We start from the raw sequence: 15,577 nt of genomic DNA on the forward strand, positions 1-15,577 counted from the left end.
TTAATGTAATTACACACATATCCTTCCATCCCCTCCATTAATAGCCACTCTTTAAGATAACTATTTGGTTAGCTGCTCCATATTGAAAGATCTCTGTCAGCAATTTTTCTGATAAATTATTGGCTATTATTATACTAATTTGTTGACATCCATGGAGGATTTGATGATTACGTAACAGTTCCTTTAATATATGTTTGGTGACTTGGTTTATAGTTAGATTAGTTAGATCTTATTTATAAATCTTGCCTAAAAATTTATCTACTTGATTTTTCGTCAAAAAAGTGGAAAAACACATTTGTGCTTTATATAAAGCAATTTGTTGAATTCTCTTTTCTGAATTATTTAAGCGATTTTTGTGTTAATCGTTTGATCAGCAGCGCCTTCTCTTACTCTCCATGGTTAGAAAACGAAATTGCTGTTTTATGTTGAGGGTGTCGGCATAGTAACTTTTATTGTGAGTTTATTTTGATAATTGAAAGACTTAATATTAAGAATGCCACCAAGTCCTAAAATAAAGCTTGTTGAACATGTTATACAAAGCTTCCAAGTAGCAAAAATTTTTAGAGAAAATCAGGATAAAATAAACAGTATAGATTTTTCTCCCAATGGAGAAATTCTTATATCTAGCAGTGATGATGACTCCATTGTTTTATATGATTGCGAAAAAGGAATGTAAGTAATGTATGATCTTAAAAAAAATCATTTGAAGGACAGTATTACATATATTGTACTCTGCAGTATTTTATGATTTTCGTGATTTCTGGGGTATTATTGTTTGTTATGATTTTTCACGGAATTTTTGCCGGTAACTGGTTGCCTACTGCTGCGCAGCGAATTAAATTGTCAGTATAATTGAATGTTTAATTCAGAGCATGGATTCCAGAAAATACTAACCAATCCAAAATTGGAGTGCTAGTGTTAGTATGGTTCTATGGCAATTCGCATGTGATCAAAACAATTAAATACATACATGCAACTTATAATTTACGGACTCGACTCAGCTCCCAGATATATTCAGACGGAATATATCTGGAAGCTGAGTAGAGTTTTTTTATTTTTTTAAATATATTAATATCTGAGTGAGCCAACTATCAGCCTGCAAGGAGCTCTCATTTGATTCCATTGAGTTTGTTCCTTTGTAGTTGGTCAAAGAAAAAGTATTGCTGTCAAGAAGTTTATTTTACTGAATGAAATTATCAGAAAAATGACTGGCATTCTTGTACTTTTTCATATTCAGTCAAACTAGGAGACAGCTTGTTTGCATCAAATATAAAAAGCAAAAATTTGTTGATAATGCCAGTGCCTGTAATGAAAAATGAATAAAAGTAAAGTAAGTGGTATAAAATTGTCTAATGAATATTTCTTGATTAAATCTTTTATGCCCCATAGTACTCCAACAGTATCTTTAAAAATGTGTGAAATTATTATTATTATTAGCCATATGGTGCAAGGAAACCTGAGGCTTTTGCTGCACCAGCCAAAAAAAATCTGAGTTATCCTGAGAGAGAGAGAGAGAGAGAGAGAGAGAGAGAGAGAACAAGACTCAGATGTAGAAGAGAATCACCAAGAAAGACAAGAATGATGATATCCAGCTCAGGACCCTAGGTGTGCCAAGCCCATACTCATTAGATGTGGAGTTTAGGCAGTAATCTGGCTGAGGGTTTTTTGTTTTTAAAGTTTTATTTCAGTTTGTGTGAGATAGTTGTGGCTTTTTGTCATGTATTAAATCAAACTGGTATATTATTAAAGCAAAAGGCTCAAGCTAATGGGAGTGCTGTGGCTCAGGGGAGAACTGAGGGAGGCAGTTGCTTTCCGAATCACAGCTTTTTAAAAATGCACTGCTTGTTTGATGTTTGTGGAGCAATCAGGTACAGGACATGATATTTCCAAGGGGAATGTCTTTGTGTATGCACTATGTAAGGAGTGTGAGGAAATGAGGCAACTCAGCGTTGTTATGGGACTATATGAGAGCTTGAAGGACAGGGTGGATGCCCTCGAAGGATCTAAATTGAGGGGCCCATCAAGCTCTCAGCTGCCCACATCAATGCCAGAGCTTGCACTTGATCATCACACAACACAGCGGCAACCCCCAAGGCTGAATGTGCTGGGGTCCTGCAGGAACTAGTAGTTGTCGGTGACTCTATTGTCAGAGAAACGTGGAACATATTGTGTAAAAAGTATAGGTGGAAAAGGACCGGGGTATATCTGCCAGAGGCAAAGGTTGATGACATAGAGCAGATATCATCTTTTAAGTGCACAAAAGGTGATATTGTTGTACACGTTGGCACTAATGATATTAAGAGTAGGAGACCGGCGGAATTACTTAACAAGTACAAGCCGCTGTTGAAAAAAAGCTGTGAATTAGGGTTGAATTTGAAAGTGTCTGCAATTCTGCCTGGACACGATAGAAGGGAGTATATGATGACAGCCTTGTCGATCAATTCGGCCCTGGAGAGATTGTGCAAGGCTCAAGGGGTAGAATTTTTCTCAGCCTGGTCTGTGCTTGTTAACAGGAGAGACTGCTTCTACAGGGATGGGATACATTTAAATAGAAAGGATGCGAGAATATTTGCTGATGCTATTGAGGCAGTGTTAGGTGGGTCGGAAAACTGCCAGCTTGGGGGATACATGGACTAAAATAGATTAATAGTAGCCGATGGCAGAGGTGAAACTGATTCTTGCACTGCTTCTATTGGAATGAGCAGCAGCCTGGAAAACAAGATGCATGGTATTTCAGAGACTGCTGGTAGTCATTGCAGTATAAGTAAACACATGGGTTGTGTTAGGGTAGCTAAGAATAGGAACAGGTGCATGTATACTTGCGTGTACACCTATGCTACGAGTTTGGTAAATAAATTTGATGAATTTGAGGTGTTGGTCAAAACATCAAAGGCATATATTGTTAGGATATCAGAGACGTGGTGTCACACAGATATAAGGAATGCAGAACTGGAATTTAGGTGTGTACAGGAAGGATAGACAGGATAGGAAGGGAGGAGGGGTTATGCTATTAGTTAAGAAACACATAAAATCCAAGGAAGTGAAGCCAGTTGACATCGCTGGACAGTGCAGTGTCGAGTCAGTTTGGTGTGACATAAGCACTGAGAAATCAAAATAGAGAGTAGGAGTGTGTTATAGGCCTGATGACTCTGATGAGTATAATAAAAAACTGTACAGGGAAATAGTGGCCCAGTAAATCAGAGAGTCTTATAATGGGGGATTTTAATTTCTCAGATATTGACTGGAATTTGTGGGTTGGTCACTCACACACTAGTAAGGTTTTTTGGATTTATTAGATGATTGTTTTCTACATCAGCATGTTCGGGCGGCAACTAGAGGGAGTAATACTCTTGATCTGATTATCAGTAGTGATTCTTCATGCATTAAGAATCTGCAGATAAAGGAACCACTAGGTGGCAGTGATCACAGTGTGCTGAAGTGAGATTTACTCAAAGAGGTAACTACCATCAGGGATAAAGGGAAGGATTTTTGCTTTCATAAAGGCGACTATGGAGGTCTGAGACAGTATTTAAATTCTGGACGGTGGGACCAACTGATGATGCTCCCAACAGGAAATTCAAAATGGAAAGCATTCAAAGAATTAATCTTGGAAGCTACTAGGCTTTATGTACCAACTAAGAAATATTGTTCAAGGTTTATGCCTACATGGATGTCAGATGAACTAATGAGACATGATTGGAAAGAAAAATGCATGGGATACATATAAATTAATGGGTGACATGGAAGCCTATGATAGATATAACGTGGTCTGTAACCAAGTCACAAAGGAGATTAGGCAGGCAAAGGCAAATTATGAGAAATCTTTGGCAAATGATGCAAAGAAAAACAGCATCTCTGCTGTTCTGTACAGGTCTGGAGGCCTCATTTTAAGAAGGATGTAGAGCTGTTGGAACAAGTACGCAGAAGGGCAAAAAGATTAGTGACTGGAACAAAGGGTTGCTCTTTCGAAAAAAGGCTTAAGTTTTGCAGATTACAGTGTCTGGAGACTAGGCACCTGCGAGGTGATCTGATTGAGGTGTATAAAGTCTGAACGGTTTGAGCATGTTCAATGCTAATGGGATTCTTTTTCTTGTTCATAATAATTACCTGAGAGGACATAAATTCCAATTGAGAAAAGACAGTTGTAGGATAGATGTGCGGAATTTTGCCTTTAGCCAGCCGGTAGTTGATTGGTGGAACAGACTTCCATCTTTTGTTGTGTAAGTTGATAACCTAAATAAATTTAAGGCCGAGCTGGGCAGGTATTTGGAACGAATGGAGGGATGAAATGGGAGCAGGTTTTTTTTTTTTTGTCGGATGCTACATCGTATGCCTCTACTAACGGTAATCTCCCTTACAATATCGTGACACTTGGTGTAATTGGTTGAGTATGTGTCTTATTAGGATTGTCAGGATTTATATTTGAGTCTTGGAAGGATGTTGTAGTGATTATTACGATTACTAAGATTTCTTGGGATATGGATATTGGAATTTCCTCAATCTTTTAGCCTCAGCTATCTGTGGAAGTAACTTATTCCAGTAATGAACAACTCTCTGGCTAAAAGAAAACTACCTACAATCCATTCTGAAACTCATTTCCCATAATAACAATTTATGGCCTGGTGTCATTTTTAACCATGAAAATTTCACCTTTATTCATTTCACTATTCTCAGAACCTTAATAGACCTCAGTAAGATGCTGTATAAAGTTAGCTAGTTACCAATATGTTGGCTATGAAAGACTGAATATTTGTAACCCAAATATTCAGTCTTTTGTCTTGTAGGCATCCTTTTTCCAATTTCACTAAGTGTATTGCCCATCTTTGTGCCTTTTCAAGAAGCTTAATGTCATTCTTCAGAAGTAGTCGCTATACTTAGACATAATGTGGTGTTCAGTCTGGCTATTATCTTATACAGTGGGATTATGATCTTTCTCTTCCTACAAGCAAATGTTCACTTGTCCAAACTGCATGGGAAATCCTGCATCTTTCTGAAGTTTGGATTGTAACCCAAATTTCTTGCCGCCTCCTCTTTTGAACTCCACTATATAAGTTTTTGGGTTTACTTTTGTAAAAACCTTACATTTTGCAGTACTAAAATATAATAGCCACTTTTTTGACCATTATTTTAGCCTATCTGAGTTGTCCTGGAGGACCAATGCTTGGTTCATTTACTACTCTTCCAGTCTTGATATTTGCAAATTTTGACATCAAACCCCATGATATCAATATCATGAATGTCATTTAACAAAATCAGCAGAATCAGAAATGATAACAACAATGGTGGGGCATGATGGAAGCCTTAGGAACCTTCCAGACTGAGAATACAAATACACGTATCATGCAGTCTTCCTGTGATCCACTTGAAGTTGATATCTAATAACAATGGTGGGGCATGATGGAAGCCTTAGGAGCCTTCCAGACTGAGAATACAAATACACGTATCTTGCAGTCTTCCTGTGATCCACTTGAAGTTGGTATCTACCCTTAATTCACATATTCTGGCTTGTACAAGAACTGTGTTTGTCTCACACTACCTCTTGTCTGGTACAAAGTCAAATGTTATTTCTAATAAACAAAATGTCCATTTCCTGATGACTCTCTCAAAATAGCTAACCAGATTAGTTAAAATTTGGTTAGTTACTTTGTTAGCTATTAGTTAAAATTATTTAAGAAAGATATTCTCTTTACAAATTATGCTGTTTCTTTCAGAATACCATTTCTATGTAGATGCCTCTGGACTGCATTCTTAACCCTCTAATGGGTTCTCAAAAATCTGTAATGGCAGCTGTTGATTGGTAACTATTATTGGCCAATCATTTTTTTGGAAAAAGGCAAGAAATTGTTTAAAATAAAAAACTTTAAAATTTTATTCTTAATTGTATCGTTATATTGTATAATGAGATCAGAAAATGTCATTAGAAACAACAGTCTTGTTATCCATTAAAAAAAAAAAAAAAAATTCTTAACTACTTGGCCAGATCTTTGGGTAGTGGAGCAGGCAAAAAAAAAAAAAAAAAAGGGAAGAACCAAAACTCTGTGCAAAGTTACCATATCAACAAGTGGATTTTGATGAACATGTTGCAGTTGTGAATTTTTTTATGGCTGCACCTTTCCATTTAAAAAAAAAGTCACGAACATCAAACATGAACACATTCTAATAACTATTTAAATATGTAAGTGTTACAGTAAAACTGTAACCCTCTAATAGCATGTCCATTAGTGGCTTAATCATTGCCCTCCAATATTTTTTCCTATTATAGAGGCAATGATAGAAAAAAAATAACACTAAATTTTGCACAGTCTGAAATCAGACTGAGCAAAATTTAGCCTTTTCATCCTATGAAACATGAACTGATTATAGAGTATATGCCGTTTATAGACACAATATACTGAGTTCTTGTGATCTGAATTTGGCCATCTGATCAGAGTGGTCACATATTCCGTCATTGCAGCACTTGACAACATTCTTAACCTAAATTGCATGATGAGAAATAGAAACATAAATGAATATTGAAAATTGCTGTATAAAATTCAAAAGCATTTTTAGTTAATTAGTATTAGCCATATGGTGTGCGAGTGTGTACCAGGCTTTTGCTGCACCAGCCAAAAAAAAAACATGGTGTGTGTGTGTGTGTGTTTTACTCTTCATATATTAGCATTAGCAGAGGCATATGGTGCAAGAAAGCTTATGTACAGCGTCAGCCAAAAAAAAAAAAAACTTCTCATTTCACCCATCCATTCGCTCCAAAAATTTGTTCGGTTCTTGAATTTATTTAAGCTATCAACTTTCACAAAAACAGATGGAAGTTTCTTCTAGCAGTCAACTACCCACTGGCTGTGCAAATTTTTGCACATCTATTCTACAACTATCTTTCCTCAATTTTAATTTATGTCCCCTCAAGTGCATAATCTGAGCAAGAGGAAGAATCCCATCAGCATTGAACTTGTTCAAACCATTGAAGCCTCGGTCAGATCACCTCATAAATATTTAGTCTCCAGATGCTGCAATTTGCAGAACTTAAGCCTTTCTTGGTAAGAGCAACCCTTTGTTCCCCTCATCAATCTCATTGCCCTTCTCTGTACTGATTCCAGCTTTCCTAAAATGAGACCTCCAGACCTGTATGTAGTACTCAAGGTGTGGCCTGACCATTGCCTTATACAAGGGGATAATCACCTCCTATCCCTGATAACAAAATTCCTGTATATCATTGACAAGCCCCCATGTGCTGCTCTGGTCGCCTGTCTGCACTGCTCAGAAAACTTCATATCTGAATGTACAATTACCCCCAGGTATTTTTCATTCTCCACTACCCTGAGTGTAGTACAATTGGTATCTGCACAATTGGTACATTACTGTGGGGTTACTGCTACCCATATGCATTACTTTGCATTTGTCAATGTTCAACTTCAGTTGCCACCTCTCAGCTCATCTGCCCAACTTTTCTAGCTCCTGTTGCAGTAGTGTACTATCATTAACAACCCTGCAGACTGCAGTCTTGGACGTTATAGTCTGCAGACTTGGATGTTAAGCCTGATATACCCTCCTCAGTATCATTGATGAATATAGAAAACAACAATGGGACCAACACCGAACCCTGGGGTAATCCACTAATAACATTAGTTCATGAAGAGCTGTGTCTATCGATTACCACTTTCTGTCTTTCCCACTCACTCATCCCTTTAACCACAGCAGTAACTTGTCCTTAATGTCATACTTCTTCAATTTGTACAGCAGTCTGCCATGTGCAACGGTATCAAAAGCTTTCCTGAAATCCAAATGGCGAAGGTAAAGAAAGCCTGCATGAGAAGCATGCAAAAGTTTGATGAAATTTACCGGTAAAAGTACTTTGCCATAACGGCATTTGTATTGTTGCTTGCTCAGTGGGTGTTATCAGTCAGGAGTAGAAATTGAATCCCATGGGAGCTTGAAACCCTCCTGAAGTGGAGGGGGTAACCTGACCTTTTTTCTTTAGAATCACTGGTGGACTAATTTGTGGAAATTGTTTATTAAGAAAAAAAGGCAAAGGAAGCCCACAAAAGAAACACAGCAAATTTTGAAAAAAGTTTACCGGTGAAACTACGTTACAAACATTTTTTACGACGCCAGAACTTCCAATATGACTCTGTTTGTGATTCTAAAGAAAAAAGGTCAGGTTACCCCCTCCAAAGAGGAGGTAACCTGACCTTTTGAAACCCTCCACTTCGGGAGGGTTTCAATCTCCCATGGGATTCAATTTCTACTCCTGACCGATAGCACCCACTGTATGTTTACTGAGCGAGCAACAATACAAATGCTGTTACGGCAAAGTACTTTTACCGGTTAATTTCATCGAACTTTTGCATGCTTCTCGTGCAGGCTTTCTTTTACCTTAGCCATCCAAGTATATGATATCAGAATTATATTTGCATACAGTTCCTTTGTGACCACATCATAGTATTCAATTACTGTAAATTGGTTAGACAAGACTTCCCCTTAACAAACCCATGTTGTGTGTGAACTATAACTGCAGTCTTGACTAGATGATCCTGTAATGCTTTTTTAACTAGTGACTCCATTATATTCCCTGAACAGAAGTTAAACTAACAGGTCTTTAATTCCTCATGTTACCCTTTGATCTCCCTTTGTGAATTGGGGATACATTTGTACATCTCCAGTCTGTGGGGACCTCACCTGAATCCAAAGATGATCTCATAATTATGGCTAATAGTTTGCTTACTTCCTTTGCTACCTCCTTTAATATAATTGGATTGATCCCACCCACCCCAGGTGCGTTTCTTATATTTAATTTCAACAATTTCTCAGTTATTACATAATTATTTTCAAACTCTCAGTAGATTCCCATCAGAATGCTGAGTTGGTGCCTAATTTCCTTACACTCGTTTCACCTAGCATACACACTAAGCTATCCTCTTCAGCTGGCTCATGCCCTGTCCCAGAAAGATCTGCAAATATTTCACAAGTTGCATATTTGTTTAAACTGATATGTTGGAGAATTGCTCCCTTTGGTTCCCTCCTGAGCCACAGAACTCCTGCTACTTTTTGCCCATTGCTTTAGTCTGGGGCATGATTTCCATTTATATACAACTTAATTGATTAAAAATGAAAATTAATAAGATTAATAAATTTAATTGATTAATTGACAATACTACACTAAGCTAACAGATTCCTAAATGCAGTGCCACTTATTATGCTATCTAGTTTTATGTTATACCTTATGCTATCAAGTTCGAGATATATGTTATAGTATAGCGTAACGATCTAATATACTATAACAATGGCAGAAAATTTTGAACGGTGCAAAGATTCTGTGTATATTAAGTAGTAACCCACAAAACCTCTAGCTAAATTCAAAATAAACTAAAGAGCATGACTAGGACTTATAAAGCTACTTAGAATATGATTTAATATGGCAGTTATGTCAATAAAATGGCAGAAATCTTCCAACCCACCACCTCTTGATTCATGTTGTTTACCCAGTATTGCAAGTACATTTTGATGTTGTGGATTAGACTTGCACAAGTCTGTTGTTAGGTTTTGGGTGGTTTTCAAAGCTCATTGTTAAAATAATTAGTTGCTTGATATGCAGTTGATTTCCATTAGCAAGCTTATTTTTATACATTCTACACTATTAAGGACTTTTTATGAATCTACTGAAGTAGTTCACCAGCTATCTTTGAACTGACCTCACTGTGTAGCTGTTAATAGGGCCAACTCCATTTACATTTCTGGTGCCCTACAGAGCTCATGCATAAACTGGGGATAGCGGGGAATGGAAATTACCATCCCATATTTTTTGTAGTAGATTGTGCAAGTTATACTTCTGAGAATAACCTTATATGTTTAACAGGAAGTGATTAAATGTTAAGATTTTTAAAAATTAAGGAATGTGTACTAGAAAAAAATATGAAGTAAAAATATTTTAATTTCTTTATTGTCTAAATTCCTATTATTGTACAGGGTCGTTATAATTAAAATAACACTTTGTGGTGCTGTAAAAAAAAAAAAGGTAAATGAAAGAAGATTCAACACACAGGATGTAGAGATTGTGGAGAAATGATTATCAAAAAAAGTATATACTTTTTTTGCTAATCATTTACAAGTGGTGATATTTACAAGTAAATATCACCACTTGTGGGGCTATATTGTGTGCAACATTGATTACTGCATAGATAAGTCAACACATCACTGGTTACAATGCACATGAAATATGCCTGATGTGAGCACTACTGATAGAGCAGCATATCTTGATGGACATTGGCAGCATGCCTTGTGATACTTGCATTTAGGTTTGGTAGAAATTGGATATGCCTTGGTGTAAGTTTGTCTTTGAGGAAGTTTGACATGGCTGAAAATCACGTGGGTTGTGGTATGGAGAGCAACGGTCCAAGCATTTGGGTATAAGTGAGCATTGGCACAGTTAGGACCTAATATTTCACATATCGTAGCCGAGTGGTCAGGAGCTTGAGTGCAGTAGCATATGCTCTTTGAGTAGACCGGGGTTCAAGCCCCTGACTGCTGAATACGGTTGATCTGCCAACCCGCACTGGACCAGCATGGCAGATTATGGTCCATTTCCCTCAGCATGAATTGTTGAGGAGGCTTCCATCCTGCAGTGGGTTGATAATGGCTGCACTTGACCTTTTATTTCACATATAGCTGAGTAATTGGTTGTGCAACATGAAGTAGCACTTTGTTCTACATAAAGATTGCTTCCAACAACTGCACTCTCAAAGGACAGGATTAACATGATTCTTCAGTAGCAACAGTACCTTATTACTGTTGCCTACTGAAGAATGGTCCGCCACTCTATAACATACTATCACATGGTAAATACGGGGGTCTTTTGCTGACATGAGGTAGTGCTTGTTCTCATATATGACAGTTCCACATGTTTTATAGCTTCATTGAGCTCAAAATTCATCTCATGGGACCAGTGTTCCATTTCCACATTGCATATACCTTCATCCTCTCCTGAAAGGTCAAGGTGAGCATCATGTGCTTTTATTGATAATCTGATTGCAGTTCTTTGTGTCGTTAGTATTAGCAGTGGCAAATGATACAAGATAGCAAGTTTATATAGGATAAGCCAAAAAAAAAAAAAAAAAAAACACTCACCTCACTCTTCCACCTCCTCCAAGAATTTGTTTGATTCTTACTTGAATTTATTCAAACTACCCACTTCGACAACAATCATCCACCCACTGGCTGAAAGCAAACTTCTGCACATCTGTCCTGCAACAATCCTTACTCAGTTTGAATTTATCCCCTCATGTGAGTAGTCTCAGCAAGAGGAAGAATGCCATCAACATTGAGCTTACTCAATCCATTCAAGGCCTTAAACATCTAAATCAGATCTTTTGGCAGGTGCCTGGCAACCAGATGCTGCAATTTGTAGAACTGAAGCCATTGGTAAGTGCACCTTTTGTTCTCTTCACCAATCTTGTGGGCGCCTCCGTAGCCAGGTGGGCAGGAGCAGCAGTGCGTAGCATATGCTTCTTGATTAGACCGGGGTTCGAGCCCGTGACCACCAAATGCAGAGGATGCAGAAAGGTCAGGGAATGATCACTGCATGTCCCCGGAGCAATATTGCCTCAGTTGCTAATGCTCCTAAAAAAAAAACCAATCTTGTTGCCTTTCTCTGCATTTGTCCCAGCAGATCTTATCCCTCCTAAATTGAGGCCTCCAGACCTGTACACAGTACTCGCATTGCAGCCTAACCATGGTTTTATAAAAAGGGATAATCACCTCCTTATCACTGCTAACAAAGTTCTTGTATATCATTGACAAAACCCCATGTGCTGCCCTGGCAGCCTATCTGTACTGCTCACAGAACTTCATATATGACTGCACAATTATCCACAGGTCTTTTCTATTTCATTTTCCACTGCACTAAGTGTAGTACCACACAGTTAGTATGGCACCTCCGTAGCCAGGTGGGAAGGAGCAGCAGTGCGTAACACGCTTCTTGATTAGACCGGGGTTCGAGCCTGTCACCACCAAATACGGAGAGAGGATGCGGAAAGGTCAGGAAATGACCACCGGAGCAATATGGCCTTAGTTGCTAATGCTCCTAAAAACCAAACAAACAAACACAGTCTGAGATTATTGCTACCCATGTGCAGTACCTTGCATTTGTCAATGTTAAACTTCAACTGCCATTTTACAGCTTATCAGCGTAATTTTTTTAGATCTTGTTGCAGCAGCAGCATACTTTCAATGCTGTCATTGACCACCCTGCCAACCTTTGTATCGTCTGCAAACATTAAGCCTGATATATACCTTCATCACTCTCATTAATAAATATTTAAAATAACAGTGGAACCCAGCACTGAACCCTGGGAACTCCTCTAATAATATTAGTCCACGAAGACCAGTGCCCATTGATAACCACTCTGTCTTCCATTCAACCATCCCTTTATCCATGGCAGCAACTTACCATTAATGCCACATTGCTCCAGTTTGTACAGCAGTCATTTATGAGCAACAATGCTCAATGCTGATGGGATTCTTCCTCTAGCTCAGAAAAATCACCTGAGAGGGCATAAATTCAAATTGAGGAAAGACAGATGTAGGATAGACGTGCGGAAATTTGCCTTTAGCCAGCGGGTGGTTGGTTGGTGGAACAGACTTCCATCCCTTGTGGTGGAGGTTGATAGCCTAAATAAGTTTAAGGCTCAGCTGGACAGGTATTTTGAACGAACAGAGGGGTGAAGTGGAAGTGGGTTTTTTTTTTTTTTTTTTTTTTGGCTGATGCTGCATAAGCTTGCTTTCTTGCATCAAATGCCTCTACTAATGCTAATGCTAATTTATTCACAATATCAGAAGCTTTCCTGAAATTCAAGTATATGATATCAAAATTATTTTTTTGCATCCTTTGTTACTGCATCATAGTGTCCAGTCAGATTGGTCAGACAATATTTCCCCTTAGCAAATCCATGCTGTGACTGGAGTATAATTGCATTCCAGTCTAGATAAACCTACATAACCAGTGACACCTTTATTTTCTCTGGAACAGACATTTAAACCAGATTTGTAATTATTCATATCACCTTTTGTGACATTAGTAATTACAAACAAAAGTATTGTGAATTGTGGTTATGTTTGCACTTCTCCATTCCATAGGGACATCTGCCGAATCGAAAGATGTTCTCCTAATTATGGCTAAGGGTTTGCTTATTTCTTTTGCTGCCCTCTTAATATAATTGGATAGATCCCACCAACTCCACATACCTTTTTTATGTTTAACTTCATAACAGTTTTTCCTCACTTTCCTTTCAGTTTTCACAAAATAATTTAGCTCCTTGTTCGAGTTTTATAAACTGCTGGCACAACATCTTACCTAAAGAATTGTAAATGCAAAATACCTATTCAGTTTGTTAGAAACCTGCACAGGATCATTAACAGTTACCCCATTGACATCAAGTGGCCCAATATGATTCAACCCTTTTCTTCTACCATTAATGTAAGCATAAAGTCTTTGATACTGTTCTTTGCATTCTTTGCCAGAGACTTCTTGTAATGTGTCTTAGCTTGCCTAACCTCTTTTGTGACTTGATTACAGACTAGTTTATATCTACCATAGGCTTCTGTATCATCTGATATTTTATATGCATTCCATGCATATTCCTTTACTGCACAAATCTTATCAGTTCATCTGACATCCATTTAGATTAAGTCTTGAACAGTATTTTTTAATCGTTATGAAAAGCCTAGTAGTTTCTGTGATTATTTCCCTGAATGCTTCCCATTTAAATTTACTGTTGGTTTAACATCATCAGTTGGTTCCACTGCATAGAACTTAAAAACTGTCTGCGACCACTTTAGTCACCCTTTCGAAAGCAAAAGCATTTCCCTTTACCCTTGACAGTAGTTATGTCTATAAGTTGAATGGCCTTGAATGGTTTAAGCATGCTCAATGCTGATGGGATTCTTCCTCTAGCTCAGAAAAATCACCTGAGAGGGCATAAATTCAAATTGAGGAAAGACAGATGTAGGATAGACGTGCGGAAATTTGCCTTTAGCCAGCGGGTGGTTGGTTGGTGGAACAGACTTCCATCCCTTGTGGTGGAGGTTGATAGCCTAAATAAGTTTAAGGCTCAGCTGGACAGGTATTTTGAACGAACAGAGGGGTGAAGTGGAAGTGGGTTTTTTTTTTTTTTTTTTTTTGGCTAATGCTGCATAAGCTTGCTTTCTTGCATCAAATGTCTCTACTAATGCTAATGCTAAAAGTAAATTCCACATCAGTACACCGTGATTGCTGCCATCCAGTGGGTCTTTTACTTGCAAGTTTTTAATGCATGAGGAATTGCTGCTGATAACCAGATCAAGACTACTGTTTCCTCTTGTCGCCTAACATGCTGCTCTAGAAAACTGTCATCCAATAAATCCACAAAAGTCTTGCTAGTGTGTAAGTGACCAACTCACAAATTCCAGTGACCATCTGGAAAGTTAAAATCCCCCATTATAAGGCATTCTGATTTACTGGCTGACTCTGTTTCTCTGTATAGTTGTTTGTTATATTCATCACAGTCAATAAGCCTACTACACACTCCTACTCTCATTTTTGTTTTCTCAGTGCTTATGTCACAACAAAGTGACTCAACATTGCACTGGCCACCCATGTTGACTGGATGTACTTAGATTTAATATGCTTCTTAACTAAGAACATAACCAGGTAGTCATTGTTGTGTAGTCTCTATATAGTCATGTAGAGTTTGTGGTATTGGCACTACAAAACTGTAAGAACTTATTCACGGTATCCTGGTTTCCTTACAAAAAAAGTTCTCATGCTGGCAGATGAATGTGGCAGTTCTGTTGCAGATTTGGTTATAGTGAGTCTCTTTTATAGGTGTGTGACCCTTGCTAGGTGAGAGTGGCAATTTCTGTTGTTGATATGCTTCAGTGAGATCATGCATTACTGATTAAGCTGTTCAGTAATGCATGATCTCCCTTATCTTTTGTGGCTTTGGGGTTACATCTAAGCCATTTGCATTTGTTTTTATATACTGTGTGATATCACTTGGTTGGTGAAATAATGAAATAATTTAAATAATTTAATGAAATAAATTTAAAAAATGTTATAAAAAAAAGTGTCTGAGTGCCTCATTTTTGAGTTGAGAAATTCAAAGTTTTAACTCAGCAAGAAATCATTTTGATGAGTTGAACAATATGATATACACAGTAGAACCTGGATTAAGAAATTCCCGCATAAGAAGTGTTCACCTATACTAGGTTTTGTTTTTTAAGTCCCAGTTTCAACTCCATATCTTGTAATGTATTGTTTTTCTGCATAAGAAGTTTCCCGGGTAAAGAGTTTTCCTCCATAAAAAGTTCATGATAAAGAATACATAGTGTGTTATTATAATGATGTTTTCCTACTTAATACATTTTTTAAATATAGAAATTATTTTTAATATTAAAAAAATATTAAACAATATAAACATATGGTAATTGAACAAGTTAATGCCAAGCATCATTTTAGTTCATAAAAAAAAGTAAAGTAAAGTGCAGCCATTATCAACCCACTGCAGGGTGGAAGCCTCCTCAACAATTCATGCTGAGGGAAATGGACCAT

The 15,577-nt window shown here is 37.6% G+C and overlaps 1 protein-coding gene across 1 annotated transcript in view; it reads left to right on the plus strand.

The window, feature by feature from the left end:
- Positions 1-493: 493 nt before the first annotated feature.
- Positions 494-15,577, plus strand: part of LOC150078133 (WD repeat-containing protein 82-like) — a 144,642-nt gene continuing 129,558 nt past the window's right edge. The window contains exon 1 of the mRNA XM_090384473.1: positions 494-672. Coding sequence (XP_090240599.1) covers positions 494-672 — 179 coding nt within the window. The remainder of the gene's footprint in view (positions 673-15,577) is intronic.

This window comes from Mastigoproctus giganteus, chromosome 11 (genome assembly GCF_048544385.1).
Source record: "Mastigoproctus giganteus isolate SK-2022 chromosome 11, ASM4854438v1, whole genome shotgun sequence".
NCBI lineage: Eukaryota > Metazoa > Arthropoda > Arachnida > Uropygi > Thelyphonidae > Mastigoproctus > Mastigoproctus giganteus.